The sequence below is a fragment of the Rhinolophus sinicus genome, linkage group LG10 (genome assembly GCF_036562045.2).
Source record: "Rhinolophus sinicus isolate RSC01 linkage group LG10, ASM3656204v1, whole genome shotgun sequence".
In the NCBI taxonomy this organism is placed as follows: Eukaryota; Metazoa; Chordata; class Mammalia; order Chiroptera; family Rhinolophidae; genus Rhinolophus; species Rhinolophus sinicus.
The window spans coordinates 67,764,207-67,789,131 of NC_133759.1; the positions used below are offsets into that span (position 1 = coordinate 67,764,207).

A 24,925-nucleotide genomic window follows, 5' to 3' on the forward strand; every position below is an offset into this window, starting at 1 on the left:
CCCACACCTCGGCCGGCGCCCGAGCCGGGACGCGCGCGGAGCAGGGCGGGGCGGCGCGCGGGCCGGGGGTGTCGGATGTCACCCCCGAGCACACCTCGGCCGGGGGGGCGGGGAGCGAACCAGTGAGACGCGGAGACCTCCGCGGTCCTAGAGCGGAGCAGGAAGTGTCCCAGGGGAGGGAGCCGGAGGGTCCGGTCTTTCCTTTCCTCCGCGTCCGGCGGTCTCCGGCGGCTGCCTGGCCTGCACGGCTTGCCCACGGGGACGCGCCGCGGGGGTGAGTACGGCGGGGCTCCAGCGGCCCGCGCGGCGTCCTCCCGCGCTTCCCCCGGCTCCGGGCGCCTCGGGCCCGCGCGCCTCTCGGACTCTCGGCCCGGGGCACTCCCCGGACCCTCGGCTCCGCGCGTCCCCGGCCCCGTGCGTCCCCATCCCGGAGCCGAGCGTCGGTGGGTCTGCGGGCGGGGGATAAGGCAACGTGAATGTTTTTCAGGTGCCTCCATTTGCTCCCACTGGTTCCCTCCCAAGCGGAGCCGTGGTTTTCTGGATGAGCAGGAGACGGGGCTCGGCTGGCCAGGGACGGAATCGGGCCCTGCAGAGATCCCGCTTCTGGAAGGACACCGGGAGGCGGGCCTGCAAGGATGTGGAGCAGCTGCGGAGACTAACGCCGCCGCAGGAGGGGTTTGAGTTAGACGCTGGGAAAGAGTTCCAGGCTGTGAGGTGAGGAGCTGAGAGCTCGTTACACTGGAGGCGCGCGCGCGCGTGCGTGCATGCGTGTGTGTGTGTGTGTGTGTGTGTTTGTGTGTGTGTGTAGGGAGGGAAGCGGGAGAGAGGGGGAGCAAGGAAAAGCTCGCCCTTTTCCTGGCCTAGAATGCCTTCCCCTATCCTCTCTGCGGATCTCGCTCGGTGCCTCCTCCACGAGCTGCTTTAAGCACGCCCCGCCCCGCGGGAATCCTCCCGTACCTACGTTCTTTCATTCATCAGGCATCACTCCTGAGCCTCCTACGCGCCAGGTGCCTGGATGACAAAGAGGAACGCCACTATCTAATTAGGGCTGTTCCTCAGTAGACACAGTGCTGAGGGTGGGGCCCGGGTCCCCTGGGTTGGGGGGGCCGGGGAACCTGAGGAATCCAGAGGCCCTTTAGATGTGTATTGACTGAATTCGGAGACAGTGAGGGCAGGTGGGGCTGAGACGGGCTGAGACTGTGTTCCAGATGCAGGAGCAGACACTGAAGGAAATCCACTGTGGGGCAAGCTGTAAGGTGCCCAGCCAGACTCCTTGAATCCTTTTCTGCCAGTCTGTATTTGTTTTATGTTGGAAAGCAAAGTGGTCCAGACACTTGGGTTTTTCTGACTGCCATTCTGTGGCTTTGTGGATCTTCTGGCCCTATTTCTCTTTCTGGGAAATAGGAGTGAGGCCTGCATTCCACATGGGACCCTTGCAGGCCACTGAGTGGTTGGAGGTTAGGGTTAGGCCTCATACAATTGGGGTGTGGAGGGCCAGTGACTGTGTCCAGGGTCTTAGAGGCCTTAGGGTGGGGCAGGGAACTGTGTGCATCACCATTTGTCCTCACTTTCTCTGGGTCCCATAGTCTGTGAGTAGTGACCATGACTCTAATAGGGCCCTGTGTGTGTTCACTGGGGATGTGGAGGGGCCCTGAGCCTCACTGATGTGGGGGCTGTGCCCCACCTCTGTCCTGCCTGGGGAAGTGTGTGGGGGTGCCTTTAGCATGGTTTGAAGATGACAAGTGTAGGGAAGGCAGGTGGAGCAAGGTTAAGGGTCAAGGCATCTTTAAATATACACTAATGTTAACTATGCAGACTCTACTGAGTCAGGTGAGACTAAGCTGAAAGTGCTGGTGTTTTTTAAATGCTGGTGTTTTTAAATGCATAGCCATTATTTTTCTCCAGGAGAGTCTAGGTGTGGCTGTCACTTTTAATCGTCCCATCTTTTGTGTGGGTATCTTCTCAGCCGTGTGTTTCACTCCTGTCCCCCAGTGCAGACTCTGGCTCTGACGATCCAGCAGGCCCAGCACCAAGAGTTGGCCCTGGCCTCTGGCATGGTGGGTTTCTCGTCCCAGATGTGCTTTCAAGGCTCTTCCCTGCACATCTGTCTTTGTCTTTCCAGCTCATATTGTAAAGGTCTCAGGGGCGAGGACAGTGACTTTGGCTCAGAAGCCCCAAGATAGCAGCCTGCTTGGCTCGTCCCTCTCAGGTCCTTTCCAGGAGGACCTGACCACCGAAGGTACCACATAGTCTAAATTCCTTCTCTTTCCTGCATGTAGCCCCAGATGCTCCGAACACCAGTGTCATGTTGAAAAGCCACCGCTTTTCTCCTGGACTCCCCTGCCTTGTTTGTCTGCTTGCCCAGTTAGGGGAGCACGTAATGATGCTTTTAGGGGGGTGGTCCTTCTCTCTCTTCATTTGTGTAAGGACCCACTGCACTGACTCATCACATGTCCCAGGGTTTCTTCCAAGGGCTGGTCTTTGGGCCTTGTCACTTTCCCCATTGGCATCCCCAGAACCCACTGCAGGAGACCAGAGCATTGAAGCCAGTGATTTCTGTTTGGAAATAGGGTCGTCTTCTGCTGCTGACCCCCATCAAATCCCATCATGCCCACAGCCCTGTGCCCCCGAGTCTTGGCTCCGAAGGAAAGTGAGGAGCCCAGGAAAATGAGGAGCCCGCCGGGAGAGAGCCCTGGCCCTCAGGGGGAGCTTCCCAGCCCCGAGTCCTCTCGCCGCCTCTTCCGCCGCTTCCGCTACCAGGAGGCGGCGGGCCCCCGTGAGGCCCTGCAGCGCCTCTGGGACCTATGCCGGGGCTGGCTGAGGCCCGAGCGGCACAGCAAGGAGCAGATCCTGGAGCTGCTGGTGCTGGAGCAGTTCCTGGCCATCCTGCCCCGCGAGATCCAGGGCTGGGTGCGGGCCCAGGAGCCCGAAAGCGGTGAGCAGGCTGTAGCTGCTGTGGAGGCGCTGGAACGGGAGCCAGGGAGACCCTGGCAGTGGGTAAGCAGAGGGGCTGGGGTGGCAGGAGGGTGGGAGGGCAGGGAAAGAGCAGCCTGGGCAGTGGGTATGGAGTGGGGCGCCACCCTGTGCTTTGGTGGGGTTAAACGTCCTTTGTCCAGGGCTGAGGCATTCTGTCTAGAAGTGGTGCTTTGGTCAGGCCCACAGGGGAGTTGGTGTCCCAGTAAACCAGGTTACATTCCCTAAGGGCTCTAAATAGAGTGACAGTGAAGTCATACCTCTTTCCAGCCCTGTCCAAGACCTGGACAGAGCCTCCAGTGGTCAGCAGGCCCAGAGAGGGGGTTTGCCCAGTCCCGGTACAGCCACGGACCCTGGCTAGGGACCTCTCCACCATGCCCTGAGAAAACCTGTCTGGATTGCAGCTCAAGCACTGTGAAGACCCTGTGGTGATTGACGATGGTGACAGCCCTCGGGACCAGGAGCAAGAGCGGCTGTCAGCAGAGCCCCAGAGCCACCTTGCAAAGAGCCAAGATGCCCAGCCCTTGGCCCTATGTCAGGGCCAAGGGCTCCCAAGCAGACCTCCAGATCAGCTCAGCGGAGACCCAGGTAGGGAGCCTGGGGGAATGGGGGCAGGGGCCTGCAACCCCACCTTGTGCCTAGCTGCTGGCTGTGGACCTCAGACCTCAGTGTTCTCTCTTGTCCCCTGAGGAGCCACGAACCATTTTCAAGGTCTGGGTTCCTATTTAAAGCAATTGAATCAGAATCTCCTGAGAGTGTTTGTCCTTTTCATGGTGCCAGTCTGCTCAGAGGGACCACTTCTATCGGGTGGTGCTTTTGAGGCTGCACCATCTCCTTTCGGGGGGGGGGGGTGCATCTCTGGGCTTTTTCATTTTGGGGGACAGCTGGGCACTGTTGCTGTCCCAGCAGGGCCTGTGTCAGGAGCCAAGTGTGACAACATCCTCTTGTCTCTCCCCAAATCTCTTTCCCTGGCTAAAAAACTCCTGCTGTCAGTCTTATTATGATGCTGTGAGGAAATACAGAAATACTGTCAGAGGGAGCAGGGTGGTATCTCAGGGTTGGGGCTTCAGTCACCTAAACATGTCTGACTGTTCAAAGCGTGCTAGTGGCTATAGGCAGGTGGTTTGGGCATCAGGTACACTTGGCTTGGAAACCTTGAGCTATAACCCGGGCCGTGCTTCTAAACTCTGCAGGCCTCAGTTTCCTGGTTCTTAGTGGATTTTCTGAGGATTAAGGGATTATACCCATAACATGCTGAGCAGGAAGCCTGAGCCACCCATGATTTTAGTTGAAGTGACCCTTATGGGAAATGTGGTACCCTCAGGTTGAGTAAGTGACCTCTAAGGAGTGAGGGTGACCTTGGGTGGACTTACCACATCGTGCTGTAAATACAGATAGAAAAGGAGAGGATGGGGAGGCCAGGAGTGTGTTCTTAAGGTTCACAAAAGTTGTCCTTGGCATTGTAATAAGTGTTTCAGTTAAAAAAAAAAAAGCATATTACATTTCTTTATGTGTGAAAATATGTTGATTTCTGTACAAATCAAATTCTTCAGCCTCTCCTTGATTAAAAGTCAAGAAAGGTGTGTAAGTTTTCTAGAAATGCCAGAATGAAATCCCATAGAGAGGGTGGCTTACACAACAGACATTTATTGTCTCCAGGTCCTAGGGGCTGGAAGTCTGAGATCCAGGTGGGCAGGGCTTGTTCCCTTGAGGAGGCCTCTTTCCTTGGCCTGTGGACAGCTATTGTCTCCCAGTTGTCCTGGCGTGGCCATTGTTCTGTGTGTGTCTATGTCTTAATGTCCTCTTCTAAGGACACCAGTCAAAATGGATTAGGGCTTACCCTAAAGATCTCATGTTAACTTAATTACCTCTTGAAAGACCCCATCTCCAAATACAGTCACATTCTGAGGTCCTGGGGGTTGGGATTTCAACATAGGAATTTGGTGGAGAAACAATTCAGCTCATGAAGACAGGCGTAAGGGAAACAACCATTAGTTTAGATGAACATAGCATGTGCAGGCAGCCCGGGGTGTGTAGGTGGGTGGCAGGAACATCCTTGGGAGGAGCTGCAGCAGCCAACGCTGGTGAAGGTCGGGCATAAACCAGTTACCTCCAGGGGCTTTGGGTCCCAGAATTAGCTCTTCTGTTTTCCCTGAGTTATCAAAAATGGAAAAGGAGGCAGGATGTGTTAGGTACAAGGAAGACCAGAAACACGTGGGTGATTTATCATTGGAAGGAGCCTCCAGTAAAAGCCGTAGAACGCCTAATCTTAAAAATCTTCCCAAAAGACTAGGTCTTGTGTAGAGGCTGAAAGCTTTCCCAAGTGCTTTGCAAGTGTTCATGTATTCTTGTACCATGGGAAAGGTGGCAGGTATGACAGAGCAAAATTAAGTCTCCCCCTCACATCCACGCACCCTCCCCACTCCCAGCCTGAGCTTCCGGCAGCAGAGTAAGGGTGCTGCCTCCCACTGGGATCCCCCACTTGTCACTGCTGGCTGAGCTGCCTCGTGGCCCCACCCGTGTTTCTAAATAGCTACTCACATCCCTGCTGTTTGCTGAAAGCTTTGCATCCTGGGTCTGAAAGGTGAGGGAACTGGCTTCTCCTGTTAGCTTTGATGCTGATTTAACATGTGACCGGGGGTCAACCTTCAGGAGACCAAGTGGCAGTAGTGCAGCTTTCCAAGTCTTATTCTGTGAATGGAGCACCTTTTGAAACAGCTCATTTTCACATGGCTGCACCTGCCTAGGTATGTGGCTCGCTACTTACAGAAGCCCGAGCAAGGTGCAGTTGAAGAGAAGTCCTGTTGGAATAGTGCCCCCCCAGCCCCAGGTCCCGGTCGCCCAGGTAAGGGACAGTGACGTGGCCCAGTGTACACTCTGCATTTCCCAGTGGTGGCAGTTAGGGAAGTGTCCTGCGTGTCCTGGAGTGTCACACCTGACCATGTGGCACATGGATGTGACCCTGAGGTCATCAGCAGCTCCTACTGACACCTCGATCCCTAGAGCCCTAACCATCATTTCCCGTACTGTGGATTGTGAGGCTGAGGCCCCTGGATCTGTGGGAAGTTGCATGGGGACTCAGGCAGGGCACGGCGAACCCAGGCATTTCCTGTTAAAGTCCCCATTGTCATGTCTGAAAGCAAAATAACAAGTCCTTGGGGTTTGCCAGCAGCTTTCATGTGCACTGTCTGGTGGTCCTCCTCCTGCAGGTGAGAAAAGAGACCGGGCTTACGAGGTACCCTTTCTCATCTCTTTCAGTTCCAGAAGAGGCTTCCCTGCTTCAGGAAGCCAGCTTGAGGGATGCACAGCAGGTGACCGCCCTCCAGCTGCCCCTGGTGAGTGACTTCTGCAAGAGCCCTTGAAAACCCCACTTTGCCTCTGTAAGTGACAGGGCAGCTTTACCAGGACCCTGGCTGGCTTGCTGTCTGCCACACAGGCATTTCGGCCCCAGCCAGAAAATCTAAGAGGGTGGACGCCTATACTCCTCCCACCACGCAGCCCGCTGTACGGTCCAGCTGCTCGCTGGGCTGGCTGTGACATCACCTTCTGGAGCCTTGTGCAGACAAAGACGGCAGGAAACAAATGCCCTGGTGTCCCCATCTGTCCTCCTCTTGGCACTCAGTGTCTCCTCCTGTGGAAAAAAGGGAGACCTTTTCACTCTTTGACTTCACGGGATATTTTTATTTAATAATAATCGCTGCAATTCTATTTCATAAATGTTAGGAAATGGAGGGAAAGACACAGGACACTTCAGTGTCGTCACACAGCGTGCAGGCTTGTTGGGGGAAGTTCCTGGTATGTGCCTCCCGTGTTCCCACTTACTTATTCAGGCGCCCTCACAGGCTGGGAGCAGGGGTTGGTGTGGCAGCGTCCTCACTCCCCTCTCTCCAGCTCAGTTTCTGTCTTGGGCCATGGTTTCTGATCCTGCCCCCTTCAATTTTCTTCTGAATGCTTTTCCCTGATTGCATGAAATTGAGTCTTTACAGCGTTGTCTCCTCCCATAAGAATGTGGGTACCACGAAGGTGTGGACCTTGTTTGTGACTGGTTCTTGGTGGGCAGGAGACGGAAGGACACTAGATGCAGTTTGCTCTCAGCACAGTGCTCTTAGCGTGACTTTAAACTTGGGAGGGCCTGGGCCTGGTGGTGGGCATGTCTGGTGCCTGGAGCTGCGCCCGTGGGACACTCCACACGTGTGCTCCAACATCTGTTGTGTGCTGGGATAGCTGCTGAATAAAATTACCCAAAGGAGGTAAAACTTTTTTTAATAAAAACTGATACCTTTGGCCAGTAAAACTGCAAAGGGAAGCTGTGAATTTAGTATCTCGAGCTTTGATGTTCATCTCTGAATTTCCCAGGTTTCTGTAGATGCCTCAGGAGCAGAAGATACAGATTTTGATAAGTCAGTGCTGTTTTGTCACTTCACTGAAGACTGTTTCTGCCCAGTGCACGAAAAGTCACCATCACGCAGGACTTTTTTTTTAGGGTTTTTTTCTTTTTACTTTTAATTGTAAAATTCATGCTTGTAACCATTTTTTTCTCTTAATTTTTATTGGGGAATATTGGGGAACAGTATGTTTTTCCAGGGCCCATCAGCTCCAAGTCAAGTCATTGTTTTCAATCTAGTTGTGGAAGGCTCAGCTCACTGGCCCATGTGGGAATTGAACCTGCAACCTTGGTGTATGAGCACTGCGCTCTAACCAACTGAGCCAACTGGCCGCCCCAAATTGTAATCATTTTTAATGTACAGTAGTGTTTTTAAGTGTTCAGTAATCTTAACTATATTCACATTGTTGTGCAGCCAGTCTCCAGAGTTTTTTCAACTTCTCAAACTGAAACTCCTCACCTGTACAGTAATGACTCTCCCCTCCCCCACACCCCTGGCCCCGGCACCACCATTCTACGCTTTCCATGAGTTTGACTGCTATAAGTAGAATCATACAGCATTTGTCCTTTCGTGGCTGGCTTACTTCCCTCAGCATAATATCCTTAGGGTTCATCTATGATGTTATCTGTGTAAAATTTCCTTCCTCGTTAAGTCTGAATGATGTCCTATGGTACGTTTATAACCTATTGTGCTTATCCTTCATTCTTTGGTGTTTTTTTTTTTTTAATTTTATTGGGGAACAGTGTGTACTTCCAGGCCTTTTTTCCAAGTCAAGTTGTTGTCCTTTCAATGTGGAGGGCGCAGCTCAGCTCCAGGTCCAGTTGCTGTTTTCTAGTTGCAGGGGGCACAGCCCACCATCCCTTGTGGGAGTCGAACCAGCAACCCTGTGGTTGAGAGCCCACTGGCAACCCTGTGGTTGAGAGCCCACTGGCCCATGTGGGAATCGAACCGGCAGCCTTTGGGGTTAGGAGCATGGAGCTCTAACCGCCTGAGCCACCGGGCCGGCCCTTATCCTTCATTCTTGATGGACACTTGGGTTGCTTCCACTTTCTGGCTACTGTGAGTAATGCTGCTATGAACATGGGTGAACATAAAGTTGTTTTTTAATCTTTTTTTTTTTTTTTAGGTAATTGGAGATTCATGTGCAGTTGTAAGAAATAACGGAGACCCCTTGTGCTCTTTACACTATGTGGTCATATCTTGTAGAAACATAGCACAGTGTTATAACCAGCCTACTGACACTGATCCACACAGGATACAGAAGGACCCTTGGAGTCGTCTTTTGTAGCCACACTACCCTCTCCCTGGTTTCTGACAACCACTAATCTATCATTCATATCCATAGGGCTGTCATTTCAGGAACATCATACATGGTGTCACATGTACCACATGTGGGGTGGACTGTTGTCAATCAGTGTAAATCTGGAGCTTTGACCAGGGTTTTGCATGTATCAGTTGTCCGTCTTTATTGCTGGGAGGACCCGAAGGTATGGATGTACCACAGTTTGTGGAACTGTTCACCTCTTGAGGGAGATCTGGGTTTCCAGTTTGGGGCCATTTTTTTTTCTTTTTTTCTTTTTCTAATTTTTATTGGGGAATTAGTGTGTTTTTCCAGGACCCATCAGCTCCAAGTCAAGTCGTTTTCAATCTAGTTATGGAGGGCTCAGCTCACTGGCCCATGTGGGAATCGAACCGTCGACCTTGGTGTTATGAACACTGCGCTCTAACCAACTGAGCCAACCAGCTGTCTCCCATTTTCTTTTTCAAATTAATTTTAGCTATGTTAGTCCCTTTGCCTTTCTATGTGCATTTTGGAGCATCCTGCTGGTATCTGCACAAAGTTCCACTGAGATTTTGGCAGGAATTTTATGAAGCCTGTGTGTCAGTTGGGGAGCGTTGACATGTTCACTCCCTGAGTCTTGATCTGTGAATGCGATGGCCCTCTCCATTGACTTCTTGGATTTCTTTCATCACGGTTTCGTGGTTCATAGCGTACAAGTTCTGTACGTGTTCGATACGATTTGTGCCTAAATACTTCATTTTTTGAGCAATTGAAAATGGTGTGATTTAATTTTGTTGACCACGTACTCATTTCTAGTATAAGGAACACAAGTGATTTTTTTGTATGTTTATTTTGTGTTCTGTGACTTTGCTGTATTCATATATCATTTTAAGGAGGATATTTTGTGCATGTGTTTGTTTTTAAATAAAAGTCCTCCGGATTTTCCATGTAGACAATCATGTCATCTGCAAATCAGGACAGTTCTATGTATTTCCAGCTTGTATGCTTTTATTTCCTTTTCTTGCCTCATTCTGTTGGCTAGAACCTCCAGCGCAATGTTGAGTAGCAGTGGTGAGAGGGGACATCTTTGCCTTGTTCCCGATCTGAGGGGGAAAGTGTTCATCTTTCACCAATATGACATTAGCTATAAGATTTTGTAAATTCTCTTTATCAAGTTGAAGAAGTTCTTGATTCATATTTTTCTGCGTGTTTTTATTGTATGTGGGTGTTCAACATTGTCAAAACCTTTTCTGCTTCAGTTAATAAATCATGTGAGTGTTCTTTTTTCTTTTTTTCTTTTTTTCTTTTTTTTTAAAAGATTTATATTGGGGAAGGGGAACAGGACTTTATTGGGGAACAGTGTGTAGTTCCAGGACTTTTTTCCAAGTCAAGTTGTTGTCCTTTCACTCTTAGCTGTGGAGGGTGCTGTTCAGCTTCAAGTTGTCCTTTCAGTCTTAGTTGTGGAGGGCGCAGCTCAGCTCCAGGTCTAGTTGCCGTTGCTAGTTGCAGGGGGCGCTGCCCACCATCCCTTGCAGGACTCGAGGAATTGAACTGGCAACCTTGTGGTTGAGAGCCCACTGGCCCATGTGGGAATCGAACCAGCAGCTTTCGGAGTTAGGAGCATGGAGCTCTAACCGCCTGAGCCACCGGGCTGGCCCTGAGTTTTCTTTAGGCTGTTAGTATGGTGGATTATGTCAATTGATTTTTTAATATTGAATCAGCCTTTCTTTCATCCGTGGAGTAAACCCCTTGTTGTCATGGTATAAAAATCTTTATATATGTTGCTGAATTTTGTTTGCTATTATTTTGTTCAGGATTTTGTATCTATTCAAGAGGGATATTTTGGTTTGTGGTTCTACCGTGTTTCCCCGAAAATAAGACCTAGCCAGACCATCAGCTCTAATGCGTCTTTTGGAACAAAAATTAATAGAAGACCCGGTCTTGGGTGGTGAACACACAATGTGACTTATAGAGGATGTGATACAGAATTGTATACCTGAAATTTGTGTCATTTTACTAACAATTGTCACCCCAATATACTTCAATAAAATAAAAATTAAAAAAGACTCGGTATCATACTATATAAATTATTGTATATATTATTATGTTATATTATGTAAGACCTTATATAAGACGTGGTCTTATATTGTATTAAAATAAGACCGGGTCCTTTATTAATTTTTGCTCCAAAAAACGCATTAGAACTGATGGTCCGGCTAGGTCTCATTTTTGGGGAAACACAGTAGCTTTGTCTAGCTTTGGTCAAAGGGTAATACTAGCTTCATAAGATAAGTTGGGAAGTGTCCCCTCCTCTTAATTTTTAAAAGAGATTGTGTAGAATTGGTGTTAATTCTTTGAACATTTGGTAGAATTGTCTAGTGAAACCATGTGACCTGGGAGATTTGAGGGGGAGGGGGTGATGAAATGGAAATGGTATTTTAATTATAGGCTCAACTTCTTTAATGGTTGTGGGGCTGTTCATACCATCTACCTCACAGTGGATGAGCTGTGGTTTGTTTTTCAGGGGATTGGTTCTTTCCAATTTAAGTCATCAAATGTGGAGTTATTTGTGGTATTCCTTCATCATCCTGTTATCAGCAGGTTCTGTGATATCTGCTTCATCCCTGATATTGGAAATGTGTCCTCTCTTTCATTTTTTGTCAGTCTTACTAGCGGTTTCAATTTTATTGATCTTCTCAAAGAATTTGCTCATTGTTTCATTGATTTTTCTCTATTTTGTTTTCAATTTCATTGAGTTTTCTTATCTATAGCTTCGTTTTGCATGCTTTGGGTTTATTTTACTATTCTTTTTCTAGGTTCTTGAAGTGGGATCTTAGATTATTGATTCAGGACTTTCCTTCTTGTTGTAAGCATTTCTAATGCAAGCATTTTAGCACTATAAATTTCCCTCAGCATTGCTTTAGTTACTTCCCACAAATTGTAATATGATGCATTTTTATGTTCATTCATTTCAGTGTATTTCCAATATGGGAGGGCTCCTCCATGCCCACAAAAAAATTCTCAAACACCAGCAGGGTGTCTGAGAATTCAACTCAATTCTGACATATCTACCTGGAGAGAGCATGGACCACACAGGCTGAGGGATCAGTCCTGCAAGACTGCATACCCACCTCCCCTACTTCAGATCCGAGATTCCTACAACCTCCTCCTTGCGTTTTGATTAACTTGCTAGAGTGGCTCATAGAAGTCAGAAACATTTACTTACTAGATTGCCAGCTCATTATAAAGGATATGACTCAGGAAGAGCCAGATGGAAGAGATGCACAGGCCAGTGTGGGAATGGGTGTGGAGCTTCCATGCCCTCTCTCAGCCCACCACTCTCCCTGCATCTCTGAACCCCATCCTTTTGGGTTTTATGAAGGCTTTATTATGGCGTTGTGATTTATTAAATCATTGGCCATTGGTGATTGGTTCAACCTCCAGCCCCTCTTCCCTCCCTGAAGGTTGGGGAGGGGTTGGGACTGTAAGCTCCAGCCCTCTAATCACATGGTTGGTTCTGACAACCAGCCCTCTTCCTCTAGTAGGGTTCAAAGTCACCTCATTAGCATAACAAAAGACACCTTTGTTGCTCTCACCACTTAGGAAATTCCAACGGTTTTAGAAGCTCTGTGCCAGAAACAAGGAAGAAGACCAAATATATATTATAAATCACTGTATCACAGCAGGCTCTGGCTAAACTGACCTAACAGGATTCTTGTTGAAGACAGGCGAGGGTTATCAGAGGTCACCTGGGGCTGTGCAGGATGAGGAACCTGATCACATATCATGGTGATCAGATATCAGGCGTAGGGGTGGGGACTCTGGTTAAACTGACTTAGCACGTTTCTTGGTAAAGCAGGATTTCTACAAGGAAGTGCATAGTTGGGCCCAGGAGTAGGTTCAGGAGCCTGACTAAAGTTTGGTCAAGAATTTTTGTCAACAAAGCTTTTTAAGAGGTTAGTATTACACTGTATATACTCATACATAACTTATTGCAACCCTTACATTCCTTCACCCTCCCCCTTTCCTAATGCAACTGATTTAAATAATTTCTCAGCATACATTTAGACCACATCACAGTGTTACAACTTTTGCTTTAGCTATCAAACATTATTTACAAAACTTCAAAGGAGAAGGAAAGCCTGTTGTATTTACCTACTTTGGCTGACTATTTTCTTCCTTTCTTATGTTCCACGGTTCCTTCTTTTGTGAGGGAGAGGGAGAAATGTTCCTCTCCTGTTCTACGTTCTTTTGGCTGGTCTAATTAAATCTACAGGAGAGAGACTGATAAGAGAAAATAACCAAATTTAGTACATACGTACATACATATATATACATATAGGGACCCCATATGCATGGGTGGTTCCCACTCAGAAAGGTAAAATGAGGTGGATATGTGTGTCACTCCGCTCTAAGGCTGAGGTCAGGCGCGTGGGGCCTCGGGGAGGAGGGTCAATACAGGACGATAAGAGCAGGTGTCCAGTCATTAGAAGTTTGCCTGCCTATAGACAGGTCATAAAAAGTTATTTCTGGTGATAATTTTTGTTATGGAGAAGGCCCCATTTTAAATTCTTCAAGGGAGAAGTAAGTTTCTCATGACCCTACAGGGCCTTGGTTGGTTGCCTTCATTTCAGAGTACTCACAGACAGGTCTGAGGCGGCCTGTTCTGAACCCCTTCAGGTGTTTCCTTGTTTCTGTTCGTTCAGCGCATTTCCTTCAGCCAGTGTTTTAGGATAAGTCTGCTGATGGTAAATGCACTATTTTCGATTCATCTGAGAATGTCTTGATCCATCCCCTTCATTCCTGAAGGGTTTTTTCACCAGAAAAGGTGGGATCTCAGTTGAGCATCCCCTCTCAGCACTTGGGAATACAAGCTCTGCCTTCTGCCTCCATAGCTTCTGATCAGAGACCGGCTGTCTTTGAATTTCCTTTTCTCCTGTAGGGAAGACAGAGTGTTCCTCCGGCGATTTTGAAGATTTTTTTCTTTGTTTGTCTTTAATTTTTAGAAGTTTATTATGATGGCTCTTGGCATGGGTTTCTTTGAATTACCTGTTTGATGTTTACTCCACTTCTTGAGCCTGTGACTTTATGTCTCTTTCCAAATCAGGGAAGTCTTGAGCCATTTTTATTTCAGGTGCTTTTTCAGCCCTACCCCCTCTTTCCTTCCAGGCCCTAGTGACACAGATTTTACTCTTTTGCTGCAGTTCCCCACGTGCCTGAGACTCTGTTCATGTTTTTGTTTGTTTCCTCTGTTGTTCAGATTCACAATTTCTCTTCCTGTCTCCAGGTTGACTGACCCTTTTCTCTGTCCTGTCCATTCTGCTGCTGAGCACATCCCCTGGGCTTTTTATTTCAGTACAAGCATACCTCAGATACACTGAGGTTCGGTTCCAGACCAGCACAGTGCAGTGAGTCACACAGAGTTTTAGGTTTCACAGTGTATATAAACATTATGTTTATACTATATCGAGGTCTGTTAAGTGTGCAGTAAGCAGCATTGTCCAGAAAAATCAGTATACATACCTTAATTTAAAAATAAACTTGTGGCTAAAAAAAAAAAATCATTGTCTGAGCCGTCAAGTCATAATCTTTCTGCTGGTGGGGAGGTCTTGCCGTGATGTTGATGGCTGCTGACTGATCAGGGTGGTCGTTGCTGAAGATTGGGTGGCTGTGGCAAGTTCTTTTTTCTAAATTTTTATTTTTATTTTTTATTTATTTTTTTTTTTTAAAAAAGATTTTATTGGGGAAGGGGAACGGGACTTTATTGGAAAACAGTGTGTACTTCCAGGACTTTTTTCCAAGTCAAGTTGTTGTTCTTTCTTTTTTTTTTTTTTAATTTTTTTTTTTTTTTAAAGATTTTTGTTGGGGAAGGGGAACAGGACTTTATTAGGGAACAGTGTGTACTTCCAGGCCTTTTTTCCAAGTCAAGTTGTTGTCCTTTCAATCTCAGTTGTGGAGGGTGCTGTTCAGCTTCAAGTTGTTGTTCTTTCAGTCTTAGTTGTGGAGGGCGCAGCTCAGCTCCAGGTCCAGTTGCCGTTGCTAGTTGCAGGGGGCACAGCCCACCATCCCTTGCGGGAGTCGAGGAATTGAACTGGCAACCTTATGGTTGAGAGCCCACTGGCCCATGTGGGAATCGAACCGGCAGCCTTCGGAGTTAGGAGCTTGGAGCTCTAACCGCCTGAGCCACCGGGCCGGCCCAAGTTGTTGTTCTTTCAATCTTAGTTGTGGAGGGTGCCGTTCAGCTTCAAGTTGTTGTCCTTTTAGTCTTAGTTGTGGAGGGCGCAGCTCAGCTCCAGGTCCAGTTGCCGTTGCTAGTTGCAGGGGGCACAGCCCACCATCCCTTGCGGGAGTCGAACTGGCAACCTTGTGGTTGAGAGGATGCGCTCCAACCAACTGAGCCATTTGGGAGGCAGCTCAGCTCAAGGTGCCATGTTCAATCTTAGTTGCAGGATGCGCTGCCCACCATCCCTTGCGGGACTCGAGGAATTGAACTGGCAACCTTGTGGTTGAGAGCCCAATGGCCCATGTGGGAATCGAACCGGCAGCCTTTGCAGTTAGGAGCATGGAGCTCCAACCGCCTGAGCCACCAGGCCGGCTTTTTTATTTTTTAATTACAATTGACATTCAATATTATAGTGATAAGACATTTATATAATTTACAAAGTGATCCTCCTGGTAAGTCTAGTACCTGTCTGACACTATACATAGTTATTACAACATTATTGACTATGTTCCCTGTGCTGTATTTTACATCTTTGTGACTATTTTATAACCGCCAGTTTGTACTTCTTAATGCCTTTTCCTTTTTTTCACCCATCTTCCTAAATCCCCTCCCATCTGGCAACCATCAAAATATTCTCTGTATTCTTTGTATCTTGTTTGTTCATTTATTTTGTTTTGAGATTCGACATATAAGTGAGATCATATGGTATTTGTCTTTCTCTGTCTGACTTCCATCACTTAGCGTAATACCCTCTAGGTCCATCCATGTTATTGCAGATGGCAAGATTTCGTTCTTTGTTATGGCTGAGTAATTTTCCATTGTATAAATGTGCCACCTCTTCTTTATCCAGTTATCTATTGATGGGCACTTAGTTCACTTCCATATTTTGGCTATTGTAAATAATGCTGAAATGAACATAGGCTGCATATATCTTTCTGAATTAGTGTTTTGGATTTCTTCAGATAAATACCCAAAAGTGGGATTGCTGGGTCATAAGATAGTCTTTTTAACTTTTTGAGGAGCCTCTTAACTGTTTTCCATAGTGGCTGCACCCGTTTTCAATCTTATCAATAGTACATGAGGTTCCCTTTCTCCACATCCTCACCAACATTTGTTATTTGTTGATTTATTGATGATGGCCATTCTGACAGGGTGAGGTGATGTCTCATTGTGTTATTTACATTACCCTGATGATTAGTGATGTTGAGCATCTTTTCACATGTCTATTGGCCATCTGTATGTTCTCCTTGGAAAAAAGTCTATTCAGGTCCTCTGCCCATTTGTTAATAGAATTGTTTCTTTCGTTTTGGTATTAAGTTACATGGGCTTTTTATATATTTTGGAATTAACCCCTTATTGGATGTATCATTGGCAAATGTCTTCTCCCATTCAGTAGGTTGTCTTTTTGTTTTGTTGATGTTTCATCTGCTATGAAAAACCTTTTCAGTTTGAGGTGGTGTTGCAATTTCTTAAAATAAGACAACAATGGAGTATGCTATATCCATTGACTCTTCCTTTCATGAATGGTTTATTTTATATTGTATAAGACCTGGTCTTATAGCAAAATAAGAGTGGGTTCTTATTTTTGCTCCAAAAGACGCATTAGAGCTGATGGTCCGGCTAGGTCTTATTTTCGGGGAAGCACGGAACTTACTTCAAAATTGGAGTCAATCCTCTCAAATCCTGCAGCTGCTATAATACAACTATAATATTGTAACTATCTGATTGTCATTTCAACAGTCATTACAGCACCTTCACCAGGAGTAGATTCCATCTCAAGAAATCACTTTCTTTGCTCATCCATAAGAGGCAACTATTCATCTGTTAAAGTTTTATGATGAGATGGTAGCAATTCAGTCACATCTTCAGGCTCCACTTCTAGTTCCAGTTCTTTTGCTATTTCCACCATATCTGCAGTTATTTCCTCCACTAAAGTCTCAATCCCTCAAAGTCACCCATGAGAACTGGAATCAACTTCTTCCAAATCTGTTGATGTTGATTTTTTTATTTTTATTTTTATTAGGGAACAGTGTGTTTCTCCAGGGACCATCACCTCCAAGTCGTTGTCCTTCAATCTAGTTGTGGAGGGCACAGCTCAGCTCCAAGTCCAGTCGCAGTTTGTAATCTTAGTTGCAGGGGGTGCAGCCTACCATCCCATGCGGGAATGGAACCAACAATCTTGTTAAGAGCTTGCACTCTAACCAGATGAGCCATCCAGCCGCCCCTCTGGCAGTTCAGCGGCAGCTCATTGTCTTCAGTCTAGTTGTGGAGGGCGCAGCTCACTGGCCTGTGTGGGAATTGAACCGGCAACCCTGTTGTTAAGAGCTTACACTCTAACCAGCTGAGCCATCTGGCCGCCCCAGTGTTGACATTTTGACCTCTTCCCATGAATCAATGTTCTTAATGGCATCTAGAATGGTGACTCCTTTCCAGGAAGTCCTCAATTTACTTTGACCAGATCCATCAGAGGAATCGTATTTACAGCAGCTGTAGCCTTATGAAATGTATTTCTTAAATAATAAGACTTAAAAGTCAAAATGACTCCTTGATCCATGGGCTGCAGAATGGATGTTGTGTTCACAGGCATGAAAACAACATTAATTTCATTGTCCTTTGGGTGACCAAATGCATTGTCACTGAACAGTAATATTTTGAAAATAATCTTTTTTCTGAGCCGTAGGTCTCAACAGTAGTCTTACAATATTCATTAAACCATATTGTAAACAGATGTCCTGTCATCCCATCTTTGTGGTTCCAATTTTAGAACAAGGCAGAGCAGATTTAGCATAATTCTTAAGATCCCGTGGATTTTCAGAATGATAAGCATTGGCTTCAACTTAAAGTCACCAGCTGCATTAGCCCCTAACAAGAGAGTCAGCCTGTCCTTTGAAGCTTTGAACCCAAGCACTGACTTCTCTCTGGATGTGAAAGACTACATATTTTCCAATATAAGGCTGTTTCGTCTACATTGAAAATCTGTTGTTCAGTGCAGCCACCTTCATTCATTATTTTAGCTGGACCTTCTGGGTAACTTGCTACAGCTTCTCCATTTGCACTTGTTTCTTCACCTTGCACTTTGATGTTATGGACACGGCTTTTTTCCTTAACCCTAACCTCTGCCACCTTCAAACTTTTCTTCTGCAGCTTCCTCACCTCTCGGCCATCTCAGAACTGAAGAGAGTTAGGGCCTTGCTCTGAATTAGGCTTTGGCTTAAGGGAACGTTTTGGCTGGTTTGATCTTCTACCCGACCACTGAAACTTTCTCCGTATCTGCAATAGGCTATTTTGCTTTTTTATCATTTGTGTGTTTACTGGAGTATCACTTTTCATTTCCTTTAAGAACTTTTGCATTCACTACTTGGCTAACTGGTGCAAGAGGCCTAGCTTTTGGCCTACCTCAGCTTTCAATACTCCTTCACTCGGCTTAATCATGTCTAGCTTTAAAGTGAGAGACGAGTGACTCTTCCTTTCACTTGAACACTTAGAGGCCATTGTAGGTTTATTAATTGGCCTGATTTCAATGTTGTTGTGTCTCAGGAAATCAGGAGGCCTGAGGAGAGGGAGAGGGACGGAAATGGTGGGTCGGTGGAAAAGTCAGAACACACACGACATTTATCAGTTAAGTTCGCCATCTTATATAGGCGCAGTTTGTGGCACCGACAAACAGTTACAGTAGATCACAGATCACCATCACACATATAATGATAATAAAAATATTTAAAATATTGCGAGAATTACCAAAATGTGACTCAAACAAAGTGAGCAAATGCTGTTGGAAAATGGCACCCATAGGCCTGCTCGAGGCAGAGTTGCCACACACCTTCATCATGTGAGAAACACAATGTCTGCATAGAACAAGCAAACGAGGTATGCCTGTATTGTGTCTTTTAGTTCTAACACTTCCATTTAGTTATTCTCATCATTTTTTGTTTTCTTTGCTGAGACTACTTCTTCACAGAGGCTGTGTTTTTGTTAGTTTATAGTGGCTTGTAATTGCTCATTGAAGTATTTTTATCAAGGCTTCTTCCTTTGTCAGATCGTTCTCACATCTCACATCTGTTGGCCTTTTTTTCACCCAGTTTGAGATTCTCCATGGTCACCATTATCCCAGAAGGGGTCTCCACTGATACCATGGTGGGGAAGGTGGGGCAGAGAGGGGACTGTCATTGGCCAACACGGGCAGAAGTCCTAGCTTCCCACTTGGGCATCCTGAGACCACCCGGTGGGGGTATGGGGTGGGGGGGCCTCCCTGCAGCCTGCTGAGGGCGGAGGTCTAGGCTTCCAGCTGGTCCTGTGGTCCTTGGATGGACTATAGCGGTTTGCTGTCTAGCTCGGCTACCCCATTCCTGGCCCTGGGGCTGAGAAAACAGTTTTTGTTGGGTTTTATTTTTATCTGTGCCTGCTGGTGTTCCTGGGTTGCCAGCTCCTTCAGCTTTCGTTTGGTATGTGAGGCAGAAAGAAAAACCAGGGTCCCCACCGCCGTACCATTGCTTGGGGCCCGGGTCCCTAGCAGTCAGGATTTGAGCCGTTCTTAGTGGGAGGAATCAGGGAAAAGTACACCTGCTCAATCTCCGACAAGGCAACAGAAGTGTCCTCCGAAAATTGAATTTTAAATAGACATATTTATTTTCCCCATCCATTCTCGAAAAAATTGGCAACATTTAGAAAGTGAAGTATGTTATGCATCCCCAGTTACTTCAGAAGATCTCTGAATGTTTTGGTAAACTTTCTTCTGTATTTTCTCTATTGTGTCTGTGTCTTGCTGGGGTCACGTTATTGATCATTGTGCCCTATTTTTATGCTTCTCCCCAAGTGTAAGCATTTCCCCATATGACCTAAGAGCTGAGTGTGTCAGCGTCGTCAGTGCCTGGGGGCACTCCTGGTCATTCACCTGCATGGCCCTGTGAGCAACTTTGCCCGCTACTTTTGTTCCTATGTGCAGTTTTGGGTGGATTCTCAGACACCTCCAAGGGTCAAAGGGAAGACAGGTCCGTATCTCTTTGGATAATGCACACTGCCGATTTTCTTCACAATCGGCAGAAGCAACCCTCCCAATGCTGTACCAGAGCCCTGATTTCTTTCATGCTTTGTCAGTAGCAGCAGTTAGCATCTTTCCTCATTAAGAGACTGTTGGGGAGGGGAAAACCTCTTTACTCTGTGAGGTTCAGCAGCTGGGACTCTGCAAACTGAGCTGACAAGAGACAGATTCACAGGAGAAAAAGGCAGATTCACATGTGTGCCTCATGGGTAAAGTTGGCGGAGGAAGCACGTACCACATCCATGGAGAAACCAGGCAAAGGAAAAGGATTTTGAGCTTCAAGGGGCAGTGAGTTGTGGGCAGTAAATGTATGTGGACACTAATGGAAGAGACGTTATTTAGTAACTTGTGCTGACGGGCTAAGAGTTTAGAGACTGTGATACGAGTCCTTCTGCCCTTCCTGGTCCTTCTTACAGGGAAGTTCGTGCCCGGCCTGTAGGCAGGTGGGGGAGGGTGGAGAACTTCTGAGGTTGTCTGTTTCTCAGTTGCCTTCAGCTCAAAACAGTCTATGCCAAACTGGCATATTTTGGGGTGACATATTTGGTCCCCTTCGAGACCAACATCAAGTTCTGTCCTGCAAGCCCATGACTGTCTGAAGCCTGGCTTCCATTCTGTGGAACTTGTCTTGCAGGGACAGGATCCCCCACGCTAGCCTCTTCCTAACAGCAGAGCCACTTGGGGACCCTTTCAAACATAGCCTCTCAGGCTGTACCCCAGACCAATGAGGCAGAATGTACGTCTTTACATCGAGTCTGAGAAACCCTGTTTCAAACTCCACTGTAGACATTTGCGAAATACTCTGTTTAAACAATTTCTTTTTAACTTTTTCTTTGGAATTAATTTCAAACTTGGAAGATTACAAGAATAGGACAGAGATTTCCAGATACCTTTCACTTTCATTTTCCTACGTTCTCTCTGTCTGTCTCACCTCCCGCCCCCTACACATATTTCTTTATCCCCCTGAATCTTGAGAGAAAGAGATGCCGATTTTCAGTCCCCTTTATCTCCTTATTCATACCGAGGAGCATATTTTCTAAAAGCTAGGACAGTTGTTTAAGCACAAAACAGCAGGTCCTCAAATAACTTTGTATTGTTCAATGTCCTTTCATTATAATGTAGATGAGGGAAAACAAATTCCCAGAGAGGCCGTTGTCTGTGTGGAGTTGGCATGTTCTCCCCACATCTGCCTGGGTTTCCTTCTGCACGGGTTTCCTTCTGCACGGGTTTCCTTCTGCATGGGTTTCCTTCTGCATGGGTTTTCTTCAGGGACTCCGGTTTCCTCCCTCGTCCCATTCTGAGTGCAGGTGTGGGTGGCCCTGCGATGGACGGATATCCTCTCCAGGGTGGGTCCCACCTTTGCCCTGGACTGTTGGGAGAGGCTCTGGCCACTGCGACCCTGAGCTGGAAAATAAGGATCTGCTTGTTCTTATTAATCTTTCTTAAATGTCTATATAGGTGGTATTTCTTCCAGTGTTTAATATGAGAAGTGTTTGGAGTCTTCATTTAGAAGTTTGGTGATGTTTTTGTGACTAGAAATGTACTGTAGGAACTTCAATCCCGTTTCATTTATATCAATTAGCCTCTGGTCACATTGGTTTCCTTGTGTGTTGTTTTACTTAAAGTCACAGTTTCCAGGAATGCATCATTGACATTAAGTGGGGACTTAACTGTGCATTTATCCCATTCTGGAAATTTAACATTTAAATAATACGCATGGCGTCTTCTCATTTCATTGTCTTGGCTCCAGGTGGTCATACTGAAGAGGGAAGACCAGCCCTCCTCAGCTTTAACCCATGTTCAGGTTCATGTCACACATTTTGGTAGTCGTACCAGCTGAGTTGTATCTTTCCCAGGGTGGCATCCTTCCCAGGGTGTGCCCCGTAGGGGTCGTGACAGCACTGCACACAGGGTAAGGGCCTTAGGTTATTTTTAATAGGACATACATAGAATTTAGGTATAATTGTTTCTGTAGATTTTTTTATATTAATGATGTTTTTGATCTTCACAAAAATGATCACCGAAATGGTGTCTACATTTTTACTTTTTAAAATATATTTTTGAGTTATAATTTGCATACAATACACCTATTTTAAGTGTAATGTATATACATAGTTTTCACAGGTGTCTTCACTCATGTAACCATCACCCCAATCAAGATACGGAACAACACCCCAAAATTCCCCTTGTGCCCCTTTGCAATAAAGCCATGCTCTCATGCCCAGGCCAACACTGACTTCCTTTTTGTTTCAATAGATTCACCTTTCCTTGTTCCAGAATTTTATATCAACGGAATCCTAGAGTATATTGTTTTCTGTGTCAGGCTTTTCTTACTCAGCCCATTGATTTAAGCATATTCACATTGTATCAGTTACTTGTTTCTTTTCATTGCTCAGTATTCCATTGCACGGCTGTGTCACAGTTGGTTTATCCATTGACTTTGTCGATTAATGTTTGGGTCACTTCCATTTTTGGCTGTTTGACTGAAGCTTCTATGAACATTCATATGCAAGTCTTTTTGTGGATGAATGTTTTCATTTCTCTGAGGTAACTACCTAGGGTTGAGGTTGTCTGTGGTGATTTACCACTTGCACTCCTGCCTGCAGTGCAGAATTGCCAGTTGTTCCATGTCTTCACTCTCTCCTGGTATTACCATTTTTTTGTTGTTTAACTAAAACTTTATTATTTACGCCTTTCCCCCAAGCTACAAGCACTCTTATTAAATTACATTGTGCATACACAACCACAGTTGTTTGCTCAGGAACATATAATTACATTAAAAATAAATAATTTTCTATTTCGTAGTTTAATTGGCTCTTAAATAGTTTCCCTAGTGGGGAGAACAAGTATTCTGTGTTCTTTAACTGGTATATGTAAATGTAATGCTATGTGTTCATTTAAACTTTGAGGAAACCTAAAGATGAAGCTTTCAGGTTTTTCTAAACTTCAATATAGATAGGCCCTTAATCACTGTTCATATAGTGAAATGTAGAAATAGATACAATCCTTTGTAAGTCATAGGATGTTCTAAATGAAAAACCTGACACTAGCAATTGTTTAAAGGAAAAAAGAACTACAGTCAAGAAGAATGTTGCATATCTACTCTTGAAAAGAGAGAATTGTTATACAACACAAAAATGAGACCTAGAAATCAAAAATCACTTATTTTAATGTTTTAAAAACAGACATAAAAAAATGATGGGCAGAGGGAGTCTAGACCAATTCGAACTAAGGCAGCTGTAACAAAAATGAAGCCAATACACTGATTTGATCTTATAAAGGAAAATTTCACAAGTCTTCATGTTTGTGATAATATATTAGTGCACAAAATATCAAAAATACAAAGTATGAATTTCGCCCTTCAGTTTATAATAAACTATCAAACCTCTATTTAATGCATTTGCTTTCATAAGCCTTCCTTTTTAGCAGCTTATGCTATATAAGTGCATACATACCGTGTTTCCCCAAAAATAAGACCTAGCCAGACCATCAGCTCTAATGCGTCCTTTGGAGCAAAACTATAATATAATATAAGCCCGGGTATTATATTAATCTTGGCTCTAAAAGAGACATTAGAGCTGATGGTCCGGCTATGTCTTATTTTCGGGGAAACACAGTACTAATATTTTATTGTGAGAATTACAGTTTTCATCTCAAACTAGTGACTTGCCTTTTTACCCATAGCTATAAGCATTTCATTTCCATTACAAGACACTTAAGACCTTTCTAGTAGTAAGTTTTAATGAACACATTACATAAAAAGAATCTTGATTTTTTTTAAATGAATCTTTGTAGCACTGCAGCATGATGGGTTTAATTGAACAGTTGAAATATAATGTAACTACTTTGTACTGTTTAAACTAATTCACAGCTGTAGGAAAGTGTTTGATTTAAAAAATATAACCAAGATGAGACTGCATACTTATGAGCAGTAAAATACTAGAAAACAGCAAATAAGTAAATAAGATGGTTTTTTTCCATCAGTGGCCATTCATTATTTTGCTCTTAGGAACCTGGAAGAAATTGTCTTCTTTGAGTTTGAAATGTTCTGGTAAATCTAGTAGTTTCTTAGCTTCCTCAGTATCACCTTGAATTGCTGAAATAAGTGACTCTAAGGAATCAAAGTTCTTTTCTGGTCTGAGGTAGCCAACAGTGGCCACACTGAGGATTTTCCTATAGATGACCTCTTCGAAGGGATGCATGTGATTTCTCCATGGGCATCTTTGTATTCCATCCTATGCTCGCCACCATCATGTGGACAGCTCCACTTCCAGCATTGGCCCAACCATCATAAATGCCAGTGGATCCATCAGCTGGAATATTATCTACTACTTGCACAGGAGAATTAGCTGTGGGGGTGCCCAGCTGCTTGGAGCTGTGGCCAAAGCCTCACACCACTTGACCGCGGCAGAAGTAAGGCAGGTGCCTCATGACACCATCTCCTCCACGCATGGGCTGCGGCCCAGTCAGCAGGTCTACCTGTCCAGGTGATACCCAGACCCCATGAACCAGCCAGGGGACGGGAGGGAGCTCTGCTGGCTGGCGGGGCAGACTCACAGCGGGCCAGGAAGCCCCGGGGACATGCTGAGGCAAGGCCTGTGGCACTGCTCACCCAACAGAAGCTGCCCAGTGACGCAGGCGGCTTTGGTGTTGTCATTTAAAAAAAAAAAGTATTTTAGCCATTAAAATGGGTATCTCATTGTGGTTCAATTTGCATTTCCCTGTTGACTAATGAAGTTGAGCATCTTTTCACCTGCTGTGGATCATTTGCACATTGTTTGTGAAGTATACAGATATTTTCCCTATTTATTGGGTCACTTGTACTGTGTTTTAAGAACTTTTGGAAATATTCTGAATAGAAGTCCTTTGTCAGATGTGTACATTGGGAATATTTCCTATCAGTCTGCGGCTTGCCTTTTCATTGTTTTAATGATGTCTTTTGAAGATTGGACAGCTTTAATTTTGAGGAGGTGCAACTTACCGATTTTGTCCCCTGTTGAATTCCTTGGCAACCTTGTCAAAGATCA

At 45.7% G+C, this 24,925-nt stretch overlaps 1 protein-coding gene and 1 pseudogene across 4 annotated transcripts in view; one reads left to right on the plus strand and one right to left on the minus strand.

Annotated features, from left to right (window-relative positions):
- The first annotated feature begins 573 nt into the window (after positions 1-573).
- The window catches only part of ZNF496 (zinc finger protein 496), a 40,632-nt gene continuing 16,280 nt past the window's right edge, over positions 574-24,925 (plus strand). For 3 of the 4 annotated variants that reach the window (XR_002136450.2, XR_012489479.1, XM_019719203.2), the window contains exons 1-5: positions 574-714; positions 2,123-2,239; positions 2,571-2,997; positions 3,378-3,561; positions 6,232-6,308. Coding sequence is in view for 2 of the 4 variants with exons in the window: in XM_019719203.2 (XP_019574762.1) it covers positions 2,608-2,997; positions 3,378-3,561; positions 6,232-6,308 (651 nt within the window). In the remaining 2 variants the exon portion in view is untranslated. The remainder of the gene's footprint in view (positions 715-2,122; positions 2,240-2,570; positions 2,998-3,377; positions 3,562-6,231; positions 6,309-24,925) is intronic. The other variant, XM_019719204.2, reaches the window with a different exon arrangement.
- Positions 23,879-24,329, minus strand: LOC141567087 (riboflavin kinase pseudogene; annotated as a pseudogene).